General features: G+C 44.1%; 1 protein-coding gene across 2 annotated transcripts in view; it reads right to left on the bottom strand.

Annotated features, from left to right (window-relative positions):
• LOC311141896 (F-box/LRR-repeat protein 17-like) overlaps positions 1–20,000 on the bottom strand; it is a 334,017-nt gene that overhangs the window by 123,267 nt on the left and 190,750 nt on the right. For both annotated transcript variants that reach the window (XM_084177395.1, XM_084177394.1), the window contains one exon: positions 1,309–1,385. In XM_084177395.1, coding sequence (XP_084033521.1) covers positions 1,309–1,385 — 77 coding nt within the window. The remainder of the gene's footprint in view (positions 1–1,308; positions 1,386–20,000) is intronic.

Raw genomic sequence — 20,000 nt, 5'->3', positions numbered from 1 at the left:
TCTAGAGGCAGTTTGAAACTCGGTAGTGAGTGTTGCAACCGAGGACAGAAGATTTTTATGCGCTACGCACTTCAGCACTCGGCGGTCCCGTTCTGTGAGCTCGTGTGGCCTACCACTTCACGGCGGAGCCATTGTTGCTCCTAGACATTTCCACTTCACAATAACAGCACTTACAGTTGACCGGGGCAGCTCTAGCAGAGCAGAAATTTGACAAACTGACTTGTTGGAAAGGTGGCATCGTATGACAGTGCCACGTTAAAAGTCACTCAGCTCTTCAGTACGGGCCATTCTACTGCCAATGTTTGTCTATGGAGATTGCATGGCGGTATGCTATATTTTATACACCTGTCAGCAACAGGTGTGGCTGAAATAGCCTAATCCACTAATTTGTAGTGTACATACACTCGGACCCCTGAGATAGTCACTGAGGGTCAGAAGGGTCATTAATAAACAGAGAAGATCCGGTATCAGTAATGTATCTTGTTCAGAGGAGAGAGAGAGTCAGAGAGTCAGAGAGCGAGTGAGAGAGTCAGAGAGAGAGAGTCAGAGAGAGAGAGAGAGAGAGAGAGAGAGAGAGAGAGAGAGAGAGAGAGAGAGAGAGAGAGAGAGAGAGAGAGAGAGAGAGAGAGAGAGAGAGAGAGAGAGAGAAGGCTAATGTACTGTTGTGATGTTGTGGTCATTTATCAAGTTGTCGGTCCACGGTTCAGCTCCAGTATGAACACAGAGACTCTGAAGGGGAGTGGTCCAGTGATTACACTCACTATGGGTTGGCTAGAGGGGAAACACATGGCAGTGGAACCCCTGAACGATTCAAGACATGAACACAGAGTTCCCCTGACCGCCACAGACCAGGCTGAGACACCATAGGGTCTTACTCTGGGGGGAAACACACTTGACCAACATATGAGTAATGTGAGTTTGCTGTGGGAACGTCCACACTACCAAACACTAATGTTTTATAAACTATTACTGTCCTGGGTTTGAGTATTACAATTCTTCCAGAGGACAGAGACGTTCAGACTGATTTGAGATCAGATGACACAGTATGTGTGGATTATAGATGAGGTATTTAGATGATAGAGGTGACAGGGGTGTACAGGAGGGATCTTAGAGAGGACAGAGCCCAGAGGAAGAGACACACAGTCAGCTTTCTGAGGTCAACTAAAACTGAGGTTGTTCAATGAAAGCCCTGCAGCACACACACACACACACACACAGCGCAGTAACTCACACCCAAACACTCTCTGTCAGACTGTTCATAAAGTTAAATAGTTATAGAAATAGAGCATATAGAATGGTCATTTTTACCATGGTCTGTGATCTTGCAGGAGACCAGGTAGAGTTCTTTGAGACTCCTCCCCTCCTTAGCGATGATCTCCACACACCTGGGAGGAAGAGACAGAGAAACAGGGGGATGAGAGGAAATCTCTAGATCACCTGAGGAGTTTTCAAAACATACAGGGTCTGGCTCTATGCTTGCGACTTCTACGCATGCACGTACGCACACACGGCAGTATTCCCCACTATAGGTTAAACATGACAGCTCCAGGGTCATATCTGTTCAGATATTCACTGTGTGCTTCTCCTAACACTTACATTGATCAATAATGAACCATCATCTGCTCTCATTAGAGCCCACAGACCAGGGCCTATGATAACGCAGCGGACAGGGAGGATGTGTGTTTTTTTACACTTCAAAGGAGCTCAGTGGTGGAATATCTGCATTCGGCCCAGTCTCTCTCCTTGGGACCCTAGAGACCCCCTGTGTATGTGTGTGTGCACGTGCATGCATGTCTGTATGTGCACGTTCATTCGTGTGTGTGTGTGTGTGTGTGTGTGTGTGTGTGTGTGTGTGTGTGTGTGTGTGTGTGTGTGTGTGCGCACGCCAGGGGAGGCCGGAGGAAGATCAGAGAAGATGTTTCAGATGATTTCCTGTAAATGATCCTAATGAGGCGAGGGTTAGCAACACTGGTTTGATCAATGTGTTTGACCCATTAACCTTCAGCAAAACCCTCTGATATTTTTGTCAGGATTATGCTGCATATTTAATTTAATCAAATGCACACAGGAGCTTTCTCGTGAGGTTAGAGTGGGAAAGTATGACGCTCCACTGTCTTCTACAGCTGAATATTGGGCCTTTTAAGTTCTGGGCCAGTATTCATAAAGCATCTCTGAGTAGTCTTTTAAGCTGAAATCACACGGAGAGACACCTGTCAATGGCATGAAATTTGCATGTTAGAGTAGCCAGCGTCAATTTACATACACTGCGTAGCTAATGCCAACGTAATTGTCATGAAAATCCATAATAAACAGTTGCTTTGTAGCCCCTGGGAGTTTCTGTTGTGCGTTCCTTTTGACTCACCTTAGATGTCCTACGTGAGCCACCGTACCTGTGCTAAACTGTTGTTGCTTTGCTAGCTCAGGAGGATGTTGTAGCTAATAAACCTGAGTTGTTTATAAACAACGAGGGGCGACCCATCATTCAGGGCAGGTGGGGCTGAGCCCAACCTTGTTTGCCTGTTTTGCATGTTATTTTGGCATTCATACGTGTCACATATCAGTTTTCAAACAATGTAAAAAATAATAATATTGAGTTAATAAAGCCGCATACAAACATGGTCTCTTTTTTGCTTTCTTGAGTAAGGCAGCTCCAAAATGCAGGTGTTTCAGCCTAGCTCAGTGCTTTCTGTGGTGGAGGGGTAGCCAGCGGAAAATACAGTGTAGGGGTTGGTAATATTCTCTATTCACTCCATGGTGCTGAAAAGAAAGCTCTGCTGTTGGGACATCTTTATGTAGGCCCTAACAGTTTGTGGGCACAATTTGTCACCGTTAAAGTGCAATTAATGTATTGGTTAGTGCTGTATTGTGTAGTGGCTTTGCTGGCATGCATCCCCAAAACATTTTTGAGTTTACCCCACCAAGATTTACATGCTAAAATCGCCACTGTAAACAACCAAGTCTCTTTCTTCTACATAAACAGTATTCTCTTCTGAAATCGGAGTCCTCAAGTGTTCCAGCCGTAACCTGCCTAGGCTATATGGATGGCAATGATTGACATCAACACAGGTAGGCTACAATTGTTTCAAATATGTAGTCTATTTGACTGATAAACCTTAGCTTACAGCTCAATACATTTTAAACTACATCTTTAGTCTACTTAGCATAAGGAAGATCGTAACAATTCAACTAATTCCTTTTCTACAAACAACCCACACAATTTATCCGCTTACTTAACCAGCATTGCTCCGCGTAGACGCCAGAAAAATAGACTTGCTTTCTAATTTCATAAGCTATGACGCTGTAGACACTGTAGTCGCTCAGTCAAATGCATTCTATATCCAGCGTGAGCACGCTCGTTCGCACGCTTAAAAAAATAGGATTTTAGTTTCAATTGGGCTTTAGACTGCGTTTACACAGGCAGCCCAATTCCGATCTTTTGACCAATTACATCAGATCTTTTCATATCAGATATTCTACAAAAGACCAATTAGTGAACAAAAGCATTGGGCTGCCTATGTAAACACGTAGTCATAGCTTTATGACTACAGGACCTAATCTGAATAATACTCATGTTTTCCAAGTAAATTATTTTTGTGTCAGTGTGATGACATTGGTACCCTGTGACAACAGGAATGAGTGCAACACTGATACAGGACAGAACCTTCAATCTCCATCATGTTGGCTCTCACCCCACACAAACACCTCATGTCATACACTCCCTCCAGAGAATCAGGACCACAAGCAGAAAAGTATTCCATGGTTTTGGTCCTAAATGGCACCCTATTCCCTATAGTGTACCACTTTTGACCAGTACCCATGTAGTATACTATAGGGAATAGGGTGCTATTTGGGACGCACATTTTCACTGAGAGTCAATACAACATTTACATTTACATTTTAGTCATTTATCAGACGCTCTTATCCAGAGCGACTTACAGTTAGTGAGTGCATACATAAAAAAATGTCATACCCCCGTGGGAATCGAACCCGCAACCCTGGCGTTGCAAACGCCATGCTCTACCAACTGAGCTACATCCATGCCGGCCATTCCCTCCCCTCCCCTAGACGACGCTGGGCCAATTGTGCGCCGCCCCATGGGTCTCCCGGTCACGGCCGGCTACGACAGAGCCTGGATTCGAACCAGGATCTCTAGTGGCACAGCTAGCACTGCGATGCAGTGCCTTAGACCACTGCGCCACTCGGGAGGTTACAACACATTTCCAGTTGAACTGAGAGAAATCACATTTACCTGCCTCTTTCCTCCACATGTGTGATTCTCCAGTTTCTATGTGATATGATACACATATGAAACAACATGGATAAGTATTCTCATGTATTACACCTTGTAGTGTGACATTGCAATGGAAGACACAAAGATAAAAGAAAATAAGAAAAGTCTGTGACAGTAGCAACAAGAATGGGTACATAGTCTATTCTCATATTCCTGCTGTATTGAGTGAATCTGCCTCCCAACGTGTCCCACCCCATTAGCTTTAGTTCACTGGTCTGAATCCACATATATAGATAACCTTTTATATTGCATTGTGCCTCTCCCTCCCTTCCTCTCTCCCTCTTTCCATTTCCACTGAAAACGATCTTCCAAATGGAGGAAAAACATTCCTGTAAATTGACTGCAGTTTGATGTGTTTCAGTGGCGCCCATAACAAGGCCATTGAGGACCATTGTTAGACCATCAGGCGACGGTACCCTGCTCTCCACACAACTAATGCTGTTTCCATCTTCCTCCAAACCCCTCTCCCCCACAGCTGAGGTGACCTGATACGCAGTCCAGACCGTGAACCATGCACTCTAATAGACAGGCGGTCATTCTAAATAGGCCACTCTAAACCGTTACCGGTTCATTCTAAACTGTAAACGTTTGTCTCTGTACGAGTTCAACTGCACACAGCTCCACTAATTCGGTTTCTCTGCGAAACATGGCGCCGTTATGGACAAAATGGGGAACCTGAGACGCCGCACTCTAGCTGTGGTGGTCATAGTAGAGAAAACGACCAAGACCTACTCAGATCTCATCAAACGTGAGAAGTAGAACCTACTGGTCAAACTGACCCACCAGTCCTGCTGGTCAAACTGACCCACCAGTCCTGCTGGTCAAGCTGACCCACCAGTCCTGCTGGTCAAACTGACCCACCAGTCCTGCTGGTCAAACTGACCCACCAGTCCTGCTGGTCAAACTGACCCACCAGTCCTGCTGGTCAAACTGACCCACCAGTCCTGCTGGTCAAACTGACCCACCAGTCCTGCTGGTCAAACTGACCCACCAGTCCTGCTGGTCAAACTGACCCACCAGTCCTGCTGGTCAAACTGACCCACCAGTCCTGCTGGTCAAACTGACCCACCAGTCCTGCTGGTCAAACTGACCCACCAGTCCTACTGGTCAAACTGGGGAGCTGAGACAGAAGAACCATTAAATCCCAGGGATCATCATTCTCCGTGGAGTATATTAGTGCTGCAGCATTAGTGTACAGGCTGACAAATGAGCGCATGGAGCAGAGATAGAGGGTAACGGATGGAGGGATGAGGGAGGAGAGTGATGGTTCCTCCGAGAGCTTGTTACTGTGTGCCCAGGTCTCTGAGGTCAGGCCAAACCCAATTAGAACCAACATCAGAGAGACAAGGAGAGAAGGGGGGTAGAAGGAAGGAGAAGGAGGGAGAGAGAGAGAGAGGGGATAAGGAGGGAGAGAGGGGGGGATAAGGAGGGAGAGGGGGGGAGGAGGGAGAGAGACGGGGGAGAAGGAGGGAGAGAGAGGGGGGAAGGAGGGAGAGAGAGAGGGGGAGAAGGAGGGAGAGAGAGGGGGGGAAGGAGGGAGGGAGAGAGGGGGAGAAGGAGGGAGAGAGAGGGGGGGAAGGAGGGAGGGAGAGAATGAGGGAGAGAGGAGAGAAGGAGGGAGAGAGAGGGGGGGAGAAGGAGGGAGAGAGAGGGGGGGAGAAGGAGGGAGAGAGAGGGGGGAAGGAGGGAGAGAGAGGGGGGGGGAGAGAGAGAGGAATTGAGGGAGGGTGTGAGCGATAGCACGAGAGATTGATAGAGCAAAAAAGCGAGACAGCGAGCGAGAGGGGTCTTTCATGAGCCCCAGCTGGGATGAGAGGCGATGAAGAGTAGAAGAGAGGAGAGGATCTAAGGAGGAGGACGACACAGTGCGTGTCACATTAAATCATTCCCCCTGATTGAGAACCAACAAGCACCTGCATACACTTGGTTCCCCGTGCCCATGTCCCCTGCTCAGCTGACAATTATTAGATATCCACTCTCTTTCAATCATGTAGAGCTACCATGACAGAAGGCCCTGGTAGAGTGTGCCCACTAGAATACTGAGAGAGCTAGTAATACACACTCACGTGGAACAAGGGTTTAGTATGCAACATTTCTCTATGCTACAGTATACAAATGTACTAGTAGTCCTAGTGCTAGGAGCAATGCTGCTGCTGGTGGGGTAGGAATGATGAGGATGGCAGATATACAGGCATTACTATAGCTTCAATTAGGACTTGACTTAGAAAATCTACTTTAAAGTGTGTAGGAATATATGTTTCTGAAAACCGTTATAAGCGGTTGATTCTTATATGCATGTTTTCTTCTGTACTGTTTTTCTTGTGTCTTGTTTGAAAAATGCTTCATAGGTGTTACTACATTTGTATCAAGGAATATAATAATAATAATAATAATATGCCATTTAGCAGACGCTTTTATCCAAAGCGACTTACAGTCATGTGTGCATAAATTTTTACGTATGGGTGGTCCCGGGGATCGAACCCACTACCCTGGCGTTACAAGTGCCATGCTCTACCAATTGAGCTACAGAGGACCACGGGTTTGAACGCTCTCAACCAATTAGTGTCCAGAACTCTGTGTTCGACTACCTGTCGCTACCCACTACTGGCTCAACCCTCAATAGCCAACAAGGGGAGTTACTATGACAACAAAGGAGTTACTATGACAACAAAACGACTATACAGTGAGGGAAAAAAGTATTTGATCCCCTGCTGATTTTGTACGTTTGCCCACTGACAAAGAAATGATCAGTCTATAATTTTAATGGTAGGTTTATTTTAACAGTGTGAGACAGAATAACAACAAAGAAATCCAGAAAAACGCATGTCAAAAATGTTATAAAATGATTTGCATTATAATGAGGGAAATAAGTATTTGACCCCCTCTCAATCAGAAAGATTTCTGGCTCCCAGGTGTCTTTTATACAGGTAACGAGCTGAGATTAGGAGCACACTCTTAAAGGGAGTGCTCCTAATCTCAGTTTGTTACCTGTATAAAAGACACATGTCCACAGAAGCAATCAATCAATCAGATTCCAAACTCTCCACCATGGCCAAGACCAAAGAGCTCTCCAAGGATGTCAGGGACAAGATTGTAGACCTACACAAGGCTGGAATGGGCTACAAGACCATCGCCAAGCAGCTTGGTGAGAAGGTGACAACAGTTGGTGCGATTATTCGCAAATGGAAGAAACACAAAAGAACTGTCAATCTCCCTCGGCCTGGGGCTCCATGCAAGATCTCACCTCGTGGAGTTGCAATGATCATGAGAACGGTGAGGAATCAGCCCAGAACTACACGGGAGGATCTTGTCAATGATCTCAAGGCAGCTGGGACCATAGTCATCAAGAAAACAATTGGTAACACACTACGCCGTGAAGGACTGAAATCCTGCAGCGCCGCAAGGTCCCCCTGATCAAGAAAGCACATGTACAGGCCCGTCAGAAGTTTGCCAATGAACATCTGAATGATTCAGAGGAGAACTGGGTGAAAGTGTTGTGGTCAGATGAGACCAAAATCGAGCTCTTTGGCATCAACTCAACTCGTCGTGTTTGGAGGAGGAGGAATGCTGCCTATGACCCCAAGAACACCATCCCCACCGTCAAACATGGAGGTGGAAACATAATGCTTTGGGGGGGGGGTTTCTGCTAAGGGGACAGGACAACTTCACCATATCAAAGGGACGATGGACGGGGCCATGTACCGTCAAATATTGGGTGAGAACCTCCTTCCCTCAGCCAGGGCATTGAAAATGGGTCGTGGATGGGTATTCCAGCATGACAATGACCCAAAACACACGGCCAAGGCAACAAAGGAGTGGCTCAAGAAGAAGCACATTAAGGTCCTGGAGTGGCCTAGCCAGTCTCCAGACCTTAATCCCATAGAAAATCTGTGGAGGAAGCTGAAGGTTCGAGTTGCCAAACGTCAGCCTCGAAACCTTAATGACTTGGAGAAGATCTGCAAAGAGGAGTGGGACAAAATCCTTCCTGAGATGTGTGCAAACCTGGTGGCAAACTACAAGAAACGTCTGTTTCAGTTTTTCTGTATTTTTTTGTTGTTATTCTGTCTCTCACTGTTCAAATAAACCTACCATTAAAATTATAGACTGATCATGTCTTTGTCAGTTGGCAAACGTACAAAATCAGCAGGGGATCAAAACATTTTTTCCCTCACTGTACAGTTGAGTGATTAGCGTGAGGGGCATAGAAAAAAAGAGGGCGAGAGAGGTAGAAACAAAGAGAGAAAGAGAGAAAGATGTGATACACAAATGACAATAGAGGAGATGAGCAAAGATAATCAGAATTGGAAAGCAAATAAAAAATAAATAGTCTACATCGAAAATACAACAATTAACTGTAGGCAAGACAGAACACACTTAATAAAACACAGAATTCAGACAAGAAAACAGAACAGCTCTGTGTATGACGCTACTCTACAGAGAGGACAGAGAGAGAGAGAGATGAGAGAGAGCGAAGAGTGCGAGAGAGAGAGAGAGAGAGAGAGAGCGCGAGAGAGAGAGAAAGTGAGAGGTGGAGAGAGAGACAAATACACAGAGAGAGATGGAGAGAGAGAGAGACAAATAGACAGAGATGGAGAGAGAGATGGAGAGAGAGCTGGAGAGAGAGAGAGAGAAGAGTGAGACACAGACAAAGAGAGAGAGAGAGCGCAAGAGAGAGAATGCGAGAGCGAGCGAAGAGTGAGACACAGACAGACAGAGAGAGAGACAGAGAGAGAGAGAGACACAGACAGAGAGAGAGAGAGACAGAGAGAGAGAGAGAGAGAGAGAGAGAGAGAGAGAGAGAGAGAGAGAGAGAGAGAGAGAGAGAGAGAGAGAGAGAGAGAGAGAGAGAGAGAGAGAGAGAGAGAGACAGAGAGAGAGAGAAAGAGCGAGCGCGATGTGCCTGGTGGCTTCTCCCCGGGGGTCAGAGTGTTTTGACTCCCTGTCACCACGCTGTCACACGGAGCTAGGTAAACAATAATACAACTGTCTCCTAAATCAGCACAGCACAGAACACACAAACACACAAACACACACCAGGGTTTCTGTTAGCCGATAATAGACGGCTTTTGGCTGTCAAAAAATATAATAAAAAATGATGAATAAAATTGGCACCGGCCAATTGTCCAGGAGACAAAAAATAAATCCCATTGCAAAATAATGCTTTTTAGCCTATTCATTGATGGAAATACATTTGACCGGTCATGCTTATGGGTCTATGGGTTAATTTGCATAATTTTGTGGAATTGGTGCGTGTGTGTATTCGTTATGTATCTTATTTATATCACAACATACAGATATTGAGCCTTTGAGCGGGAAAATCTGTCAGACAACGCTTTTATAAGCCCAATCAATGTGCAACAATTCTAAATGCAATCGTGTGTTAAAAATCGTTTTGGGGCCACGATTTAAAAGAGCTACTATTTTTATTTCTCAACTGGTAATTGAAGCGTGCTTCCCATTTGCCATTCAAATGCATAGGCAACGGAAGGCAGGCTTCATCAGCGCGTCACACACCATTTTGCAATAAGCTGGAGCCAGTATGCATTTTGAAAACATATAGCTGTTTAATTGTTTGAAACCTGAACATTTTACTACATTGTATGAGGCATGTTTTACCTTGCTTCAAAGTAGCCTGGGCAAAATCCGACCATAATTATTTTATACAGACTTTCATATGCCATTGAAACCAGTAGCCTATTTCTCTCATGTTCTATTGGTTTTCAACTTTCTTTCAGTGTCCCGTAGCTAAATGCACATTCGCACGTAGCCTACTGCCTTGTGTGCATTGCTGCGCTAATAATGTTAAGAAATAATAGTTGATCAACGTTTTCAGCTAAACGTTCTGATCTGTTGTATCAGACTAATTTCTTTTTAAAGTCGTTTTTTTTATGTAGCCTAGGCCTACTGGTTGTATGAACTTGGGATCTATCGTCCCACAACTGTCCCAGAGTCAGTTTGGGCCATTTCTTTCTCGACACGCTGACCAATAGAATAGGTTAACTTTTATACTATGGGGGGATATTAGATTGGCATAGGCTCATAGGTGACGGGGAAGCTAGGGGAAGCTAAGGTTTCCCTAAGTAAATTGAATTGCCAAAATTATATAGCCTAATTAGCATACTCCTATTTATACAGAAATAAATACAATCATTCAAAATAGTCTACTAGAGCATGATTTGGCCACAGAGGATCATTAGCTTCCCCTAGCCTTAAAAAAGGAATAAGATGTGGATTGTTTTAAATCGTATTGCCTACAGTCGGAATGAAAGGCAGATGATTGTTGAGTTGCGACTGTCAATGATAAGTAGATAGGCCCAGCCAGGCATATCGCAATATTTCTAAATTAAAACATCGTTTTGAAAGCAAATGGCTATTGCTGTAAAGAGAAGACAATGAAAATACTCTAATTTGTCTTTAAGTTATAAAAATGCTCAACTTAATTGAGCGAACAACAGTAGGCCTATAACTTATCTTACTGGCACCAGCAGAGAGCATCGGCCATATCCCCGGTGAGTGCACACTGCGCATATTCACTCTCTATCATTGTTGGGTCACTGCCACTTGAAAGTTGGTTTTTGGACAATAATTTCCTGTTTAAAAAGGACATCATATTATATTTGTGTCTCCCCTTTTCGTAGACCTATTATATGGACAACATCATTTGTTTTATTGATCTGTTTGTCAGTGTCAGCAGAGCAGGCTACCCTGTAATTTGTCGTATTAAAAAAGATTCTGCTAATGTCTCCAGTGATATAAAGTGTAGAATTGCATGAAATGAGTTTTTAACGTGCAAAGAAAGAAGAAATGTATCTGATACAGCCTATAGCCCAGGTCTCTACGCTATACGACCAGCCATGCATTGAACAATCTTTTTTTGCGAACAGTGATTGAGTTATATTATTAGCCTTAATTATGACTATCCAATCAACTGATCACATTAAGAATAGTAGGCTATCTTACATAAGTCTGCAAATGTGATGATGCATGGAATGGTTTATTATAAAAGGTGCATTTTTATGGTGAAAAAGTGCTTCCCCAAACATGAAACTCACACGCCGCCTATGTGATTTTGCTGTTCGTTACTCGTCTTGTTGGCTGAGAAAAAGTAAATGTGGATAGTTATTCTAACATCTTCAAAGTGTGAGGTAAGACAACACGTAATTGCATCCTCGACTTCCATGTTCTGTTAAGATGAATTACCATAATCTAAATGTGATTTCTGTCATTCTGAGCACCGTGGGTGGATGCCCTAATTAGGTTACGCACCAAATGCATATGGGTCTGATAAATGTATCAAATGTCCGGTATATTAAAATGCTGCCGGTCAAATGTTCAGCACCACATTTTCATAACGGAAACCCTGCCTCACAAACAAACAGACACACACATCAGCCACCAGCTGTCAACAGGGGATGAACACTGAGCACGAGAGTCCAGTCATCAGGAGATTGGAATGACTGGTGATGACCTGGGGTCACAGAAAGGGCACAGGACTAAGGTCAAAAGTCAGGGAGAGTCTTAGACGACTTCCTGGTTCTGTTCAGTTAATGGGCAGCTAACTTTCATAACATACATTGATATGCTTCTCTCTCTTTTCAGAAGAGTAACTAACCACGAAAGTGTCTTTCCACCCATGAGAGAATAACTAGGCTCGACACTCAATATGGAAAATATCTGCTGCATTCCAATAAATCCTAAGAAGGAAAGCAGTCTCAAGAGATCATGAATATGCAAGCCAGCCATATGTAGACATACATCAAAAACCTTGCTGCCTCTAAAGTGAGGAAAGCATTCGACACACCAGTGATAAATATGCTTTTAATTCAACTTCACAGAGCATGTTTTTACCTGAGGTGAGTGTCTCATCTTTGTACACTATGTCACTGTCTATTCGCCCTTCAGACGAATCTCTGCCATTGAGTACAAGGGCTTTCAGAGCCCTTTTTAAAATGGATGCAGAGCAGCTCTGAGCAGGCACTTTGTCAACCTTGGCCAGCGTTTGAAATCACAAAGTGAGCAATAGTAGACCACCACTCTGACTTGGACTGCCATCAATTTCCAGAGAGAAAAGTGCTTTTGTTGGAGCGGTACATCAGTGTGTGTGCGTGTGTGTATAGAAAGTGATTTTATCTGCGCGGTACCTTTACTCTCTGAGGAGTTGAGCGTGCTACTCAAAGCTTTGTCTGTGCTGTAACACTGCTGTCCGGTCACGGCTTGGTAATACGACTCTGATACCTGCTTAGACAAAAAGAAAACCACTCTCCGTTTAATACAAACTCACGGCTTAAGATAAGAGGCCTGTGTAAATTACCCACACTTAAAAATGGAAAGGTTTAGTATGTTACGTTGTTTCAGACCATTGAGCAACATGGTCGTTACAGTACTTTAACATCCCCAAGTCATTATTTACATGTATTTTTCACCAACACATGAACAGTGGCTGTCCAGATCCATTCACAGTACAAGTCTGGGCCCTTGTGGTATTAGCCAGAATGCATTAAGCACCATTTTGTATATAGTTGGTCCCACATATTATCCTTATTGATGTAATAACTTGTAAACGTCCGTCATAAAAAGGAGTCCCCAGTAAATGCTGTCTGTGGAACTACATCAGTGGAACATGGGGGCCTTCCAAACACACAGGCCTAACCCCCTAATGGAAACATGTCTACTCAGGACTTTCACTGGGCCCAGACACAGCCTCAACTCTACAGAAGGGCTTAGCACAGGATATGTAGGGAAGGAGGGAGAGTGTGTGTGTGTGTTAGTATCAAAGAAGTGGAGCTAATCTACTCCTTCACAGTGCGACCAGAGAACCCAGACAGGCAGGCTGAGAAATAATTAGCAACAATGGTTGTGAGAACTTGCGCTCCCTATTATCACAAAGCCTGCAGACAGACAGTCAACCAACAGACATGTGTAGCCCTTCTCTTTAGCAGCAATCCACAATGGAGGAGGAAGAAAGGAACCAGCAAGGAGAATGGCTCTAGGTACGTACAATACTGTAGCCTTCCACACACAAACACACGCGCGTGTGCGTAGCTGCGTTTTATCACATGCCCAGCAATTACATGGTTGCCTAGTAGGACAAAAGCAGCAGGAAAATTGATGATTTCAGAGTTCGAGAGAAGAAGAAAAAAAAGAGTAAAGCATGAAATGTATAACAAAAAGCGGTTCAAGGTCTGGAAAAGGGTGAAGGCATAAAAGGGGGTGGAGAGACGTCAGTGCTCTATAGCTGTCTTTAGGCTTAATGAAATGGAGGGGCGGAGCGTGGGAGGAAAGGAGGAGAGGATGGGAAGGGAAGACAGGATTTTATACTTCTGAAGGAACCGCTTTCTCAAAATCATTCTTGTAGTAAAAACATTTTATATTCGCCTATAAATCCATAACTCTCTGTCTCAGACTACTTGCAACATTGAGTTTCGGGAATTCTGTTGACAAAAACTTGAAGACTCTTTTCATAGGACTAATAGAACTGGATGTAAAATATCCAATATACCCCAGGGAGTCCTTCAATGGGAAACTAGTCCTCAACATCGAAGAAGGGAAATAATCAGATGATGGAATAATACAGGCTACATGGATTGCCAGTGTAAAGATTGTAATGTAGTCGTTGTTACTGGAAATGCCTGCTCACTGCCATCACAATAACTATATAATAACCATAGTACTGTATGGTTTCTCTCATGGTATTCTTTCTCTCCTTGTGATTGAGAAAAAGCCAAGATTGAGATGTACTACAACTACCAGCAATAGGTTTGTTGGATTATTATTTGGCCTTTACATTTACATTTGACATTTTAGTCATTTAGCAGACACTCTTATCCAGAGCGACTTACAGTTAGTGCATTCATCTTAAGATAGCTAGGTGGTACAACCACATATCACAGTAATAGGAAGTACATTTTTCCTGAATAAAGTAGCTATCAGCAAATTCAGAGCTAGTAAGAGGAAAAAGAGTAAAGTGCAAGTGGTAGTTCACGAAAGGCATTCTTTTATTTATTTTTTACATTAAATAGACTTGTAAATCTGTGATTATGAATTCCTATTTCGCATATTTGCACCTGTGTAGACTTTTTCGAGTACAACTATAAATCAAACACACTTTAACAAAGACATTTCTTTGTCAATACCACACGCAAACGCAATCATGTACAAATGTGTTGTATGTACGCTGTAAGACAGGTTACATTCACCATCAATCCAAATATGTATCTGTATTTCTCTAAACCTGGGTTCATGTATTTATTCAGCCTCTCTGTGGATTTTATAACAGGCAAATACAGAGAAGGTTAGTGCTAGCTGGGATCCTTGGGACGTCCATACAGAGCGAGGGGGTCTGTTGGAGAAATTAGGACCTGGTTGGCTGGACACCTTTCCTGTATGCCTAGCTCTAGCTCCATTACCCATCGTTAAAATGAGATTCACATTCCTTTTGTGTTGAGCGGGGTCGTTTATCATGTTGGAATATGGCCGTGGTGGTTCGAGACCCTGTCATCAGGCCTGCTCAGAGCTGAGCCCATGGGGTCATAAGTGAGTACATAAATGCCCATCATCCTCTCTGCTCCCAGCAGGCTTCGTGCATCCCAAATGGCACCCTATTCCCTATATAGTGCACTACTTTTGACCAGGGACCATTCCTTATATAGTGCGCAACTTCTGATCAGAGCCCCATGGGCCCTGGTCAAAACTAGTGCAATATATAGGGGATAGGGTGCCATTTGGGAGGCAACTTCTGTGTGGGAGACGACTGGCTGGGGGCGACGGACAACCGCTACATCTGACAGTAGAGACACACACACAGTTAGCCACAGGAGCAGAGGAGAGGGTGAGGTCATTTAGCAAACCTCATCCCATGATACTTGGGAAGAGTATCAATATGATTGGATGTCCTTGTCACGGGTTAGCCCTAACCCTTGTTATCAAGTGTTTTGTGCTTTTCATTCATACTTTTTTAACACTGCATGTTTCCCTAAACTGAGAATCCACCACACTTCGCTTTCAAAATAAACTACATGGGTTTCACAATGAAAATAAAATTAAAACAGAGTCGACAAATAAAAACTGGATAACTAACTGCTGCCTCTCCTATCTCCTCCTCTCTTCTTCTCTGAACGTTTACTGTTGATCCCTCCTGTCTAAATCACTTCCCTGTGGAAAAGCAGGTCTGATACACTCACAGCAGCAAACACACACTGTGGTTCTGTGAAGGGACGCCATCCACCCGCACCCCCTCACACATACACACCTCTCTCACCCGGGTCTCAGGAGGGGTTGGGCAGTGCCCGTGGCTGACACTGATAAGCCCTGAGGGAATGGTGTGTGTTCAGATGTGAGACGGACAGTGCAATGTTTGTCCATGATAAACAGGCTGTGAAGGGAATCCTACGCTACAGAAGTCTTTCTGTTTCTTGTTTTCTCTTCTTTGGGACTGGGGAGATACAAATTCTAGATTAAGTTAAACCCCTGACATTTGTTCAGTGTAGAATGAACTAAAAAAGTTACCAACACTTGTTCAACATCTGAAAGTGACAACAAAGTCTCATTTTGGCATCAATGGACTGTTTACCTACATAAACTGTAAACGACAGCTTTCTAACTTCGGCCTCAGAGCAAAACTCACAGTCTGTCAACAACACTCCCACACAGCCATACAACTCCTGAGCTCTGCTACACTATGAACCTTTCTTTGTTTACAGTTGTACAGCAGTACATCCATCTCCGCTGGGGGACCTATACTTCACTTTAGTCTGACCTATCTGTGGTGTGAGAAGTATTACTATGTTTAGAGTACGACCCACAGTCCTGCTGCCACAATATACATTCCACCCGCTGATGCACTGCTAATTGCTATACACTTTGATTAAGGCCGTCTTTTTTAATGAGCGCTAATCAACACTCTCTCAGACACAGTCAAAGAGACATACACATACACTCTGCACACACGGAGAGAGAGAGCAGTTAGAACAATATTACTGATGTGTCCATGTTCAGCGCAGTGGCGAAAATTGTAGGGTGTTCATTAAACGAATGGATATTTTTTATTTAACCTTTATTTAACTAGGCAAGTCAGTTAAGAACAAATTCTTATTTACAATGACGGCCTACACCGGCCAAACCCGGACGACGCTGGGCCAATTGTGCGCCGCCCTATGGGACTCCCAATCACGGCCGGTTGTGATACAGCCTGGAATCGAACCAGGGTTTGTAGTGAAGCCTCTAGCACTGAGATGCAGTGCCTTAGACCGCTGCGCCAGTCGGGAGCCCAGTATGATGAGGTGGAGATGTGGAGAGGGATGGGGGGAAAAAAAGACTACAAATTCTGGGGGATGGAGAAACAAGTTATATTGTGGCGTGTAATTTCCCCACTACTATGACAGAGTGCAGTTACTTCAATTACGCTGTATGGCTTTAACTACAGGAAATAAGTCTCTGATGTCTGCTCACAATCACAATGAATGGTCCTTCTCCAGGGCGCTGTGTGCTACGGTGCAGTGAGATGGATGCTGGTTCATTAAACAGCAGTTTTTCTCTATGCTGCAGATGAAAATTGTGTTGGGAGTCAGGAGTAAGACGTTAGTCTACACATGGCTTTATAATAAGTAACCGATTGAGCACTGCAGCAAAAGGCTACATCCTTCCTCACTCCCTTCCTTGGGGTCATCACTGATCCGGTATTGGCGAAAGCAACGCAGTGGAATTCTACATATCAAATACTATCAAAGTATATAGTGTGCCTGCTGTGCCATATCAATTCGACGAAGTTACAGCCATGAAAGTGTGCGGATCTTGCCAAATCAGAACAGTTCTGTATGGGTCAAAATGAAAAGAGCTGACTCCTGAAGTTCCATTACGCAGACAGAGAGAGAGAGAGAGAGAAAGAGAGAGAGAGAGACGCACACACCCACACCCCCCCCATCTGGATGGAGATTAGGGAGGGGTATTATGGTCTGGGCTGCTCTTATACGGCTGGTCCATAAACTTCTCTCTTCGTCTAGTTCCCTAGCCAGAGAGAAAGACTGGAGCAGGAAGAGAGGAGAGGATGAGGGAAAGGAAGGGGGGGCAGTGGGGATAGAGAGAAGAGCTGGAGAGAGAGACCACCTCAATAGAACCACAGCTATGTTCGATCACAGCACAACACTCTGAGGCATCATTTTACCCAACATTTAGTTTTCTATTAAAACATTTCAACATGTACATGCCAAGCGCCATCAACACCACATACATTCTCAGTCATGTTCCAAAACAGAGCTTCCAGGAAAATAAAGCTCCAAATTATAGAAGAAGGAGGACACATTATGTGAGTAAGAGTGAATAAGTGAATAGTGGAGGCAATTGCACAAGGTCCAGAGAGAACACATTGCAAAACACTATTGAAGCTTTCATTAAACCTTTTCAATGGTTATTTTATCAGGTTTTGACTCTTCAGACAGAGGTCATTCTGCCAGGACCTCACTAACGACCCTTCATGACCTCATATTGACCTCATAATGACCCTTTCCTGTGTCAGATCGTCTGGGTCACTGTAACCAGACCACAGAGGTGCAGTGAGTTGACTGATTCAACACTGTTCTAACAAACCACTGTTCACATAGCATTACTTTAAGATATCTTTATTTTTTTTACATTTCCGACCTGGTTAAATACCATTCAATCAATACTTCTGACACAGGATTTACAAATAAAACACACACACAGGTATTAAATATAAAACAATCCTAGAGGACGGAATGCTTAATAAGCCACACTAGCAAATATCCCAGCAGTTAATCACATTTTTCCCCTGTGGGTAGAGGGAGGAGGAGGAGTAGGGGTATGGGGAACCTAAATAATAATAATAATAATAATAATAGAGAGAGAGCGAGAGAGAGAGAGAGAGACAGCCAGACAGACAGACAGACAGAGACAGACAGACAGAGAGAGAGAGAGAGAGAGAATTCTGCATGCAGAATTCTGCAAAAATATCCTCTGTGTACAACGAAAAACACAAAATAATGCATGCAGAGCAGAATTAGGCCGATACCCGCTAATTATCAAAATCCAGAAAAGAGCCGTTAAACTCTATAACAACTTAAAAGGAAGCGATTCCCAAACCTTCCATAACAAAGCCTGGGACTCTGTTCACAAAACACAAACAGACCCCACAGAGCCCCAGGACAACAACACAATTAGACCCAACCAAATCATGAGAAAACAAAAAGAGAAATACTTGACACATTGGAAAGAATTAACAAAAAAAACGGAGCAAACTAGAATGCTATTAGGCCCTAAACAGAGAGTACACAGTGGCAGAATACCTGACCACCGGTGACTGACCGAAACTTAAGGAAAGATATGACTATGTACAGACTCAGTGAGCATAGCCTTGCTATTGAGAAAGGCCGCCGTAGGCAGACCTGGCTCTCAAGAGAAGACAGGCTATGTGCACACTGCCCACAACATGAGGTGGAAACAGAGCTACACTTCCTAACCTCCTGCCAAATGTATGACCATATTAGAGACACATATTTCCCTCATATTACACAGATCCACAAAGAATTTGAAAACAAACCCATTTTTGATAAACTCCCATATCTACTGGGTGAAATACCACAGTGTGCCATCACAGCAGCAATATTGTGACCTGTTGCCACAAGAAAAGGGCAACCAGTGAAGAACAAACACCATTGTAAATACAACCCATATTTATGTTGATTTATTTTCCCATTTGTACTTTAACTATTTGCACATTGTTACAACACTGTATATATACATAATATGACATTAGAAAATGTCTTTATTCTTTTGGAACTTCTGAGTGTAATGTTTAATGTTATATGTATTGTTAATTTCACTTTTGTTTACTATCTACTTCACTTGCGTTGGAAATGTTAACATACGTTTCCCCATGCCAATAAAGCCCTTAAATTGACATTGAATTGAGAGAGAGAGAGAGAGAGAGAGAGAGAGAGAGAGAGAGAGAGAGAGAGAGAGAGAGAGAGAGACAGAGAGAGAGAGAGAGACAGAGAGAGAGAGACAGAGCGAGAGAGACAGAGAGAGAGAGAGAGAGACAGAGCAAGAGAGAGAGACAGAGCGAGAGAGAACGAGAGCAGAGAGCGAGAGAGAGAGAGAGAGAGAGAGAGAGAGAAAGAAAGAGAGCGTTTGACTCCGGTGACACACAGCCATTAGGTATTCACTAAAAACAGATGTCAACCGGCTCGAATGCTTCTCCACAGCCAATGGCCAGAATCCCAAATGAATTTGCCAAGGAACGCTGTTTGATCCCGTGCCAAGAAAGAGCAATCCCGACGGAGAGGGGAAAGGAGGATGGAAGGAGGGGAACGAGGGCGGGGAGGAAGAGAGAGCGTGGTTTACCCCACTTCAAGGTGCATAGTCTTCTCTCCCCCCTCCTTCCACCTTCCCCAGGTCTTCTCTCCCTCTCTCCCCCCTCCTCCCACCTTCCCCAGGTCTTCTCTCCCTCTCTCCCCCCTCCTTCCACCTTCCCCAGGTCTTCTCTCCCTCTCTCCCCCCTCCTTCCACCTTCCCCAGGTCTTGAAGATGCCATCTTTAGGGGGCAGAGGAAAACAGAATCCCATTAGCTTGATAGCCAAGTGAATTTGTTAAAGGAGACTGGAATAGGCACTCCAATAGCTTATCATTGTCTTAGCAGACATGGCTTAGTTTCAAAGAGAGAGAGAGAGAAAAGAAAGAGAGAAAAGAGAGAGAGAGA

This window comes from Coregonus lavaretus, assembly GCF_964263955.1.
Source record: "Coregonus lavaretus genome assembly, chromosome: 14".
In the NCBI taxonomy this organism is placed as follows: Eukaryota; Metazoa; Chordata; class Actinopteri; order Salmoniformes; family Salmonidae; genus Coregonus; species Coregonus lavaretus.
Note: the sequence above shows the minus strand (reverse complement) of the source record. Positions and strands in the feature narration are given on the sequence as shown.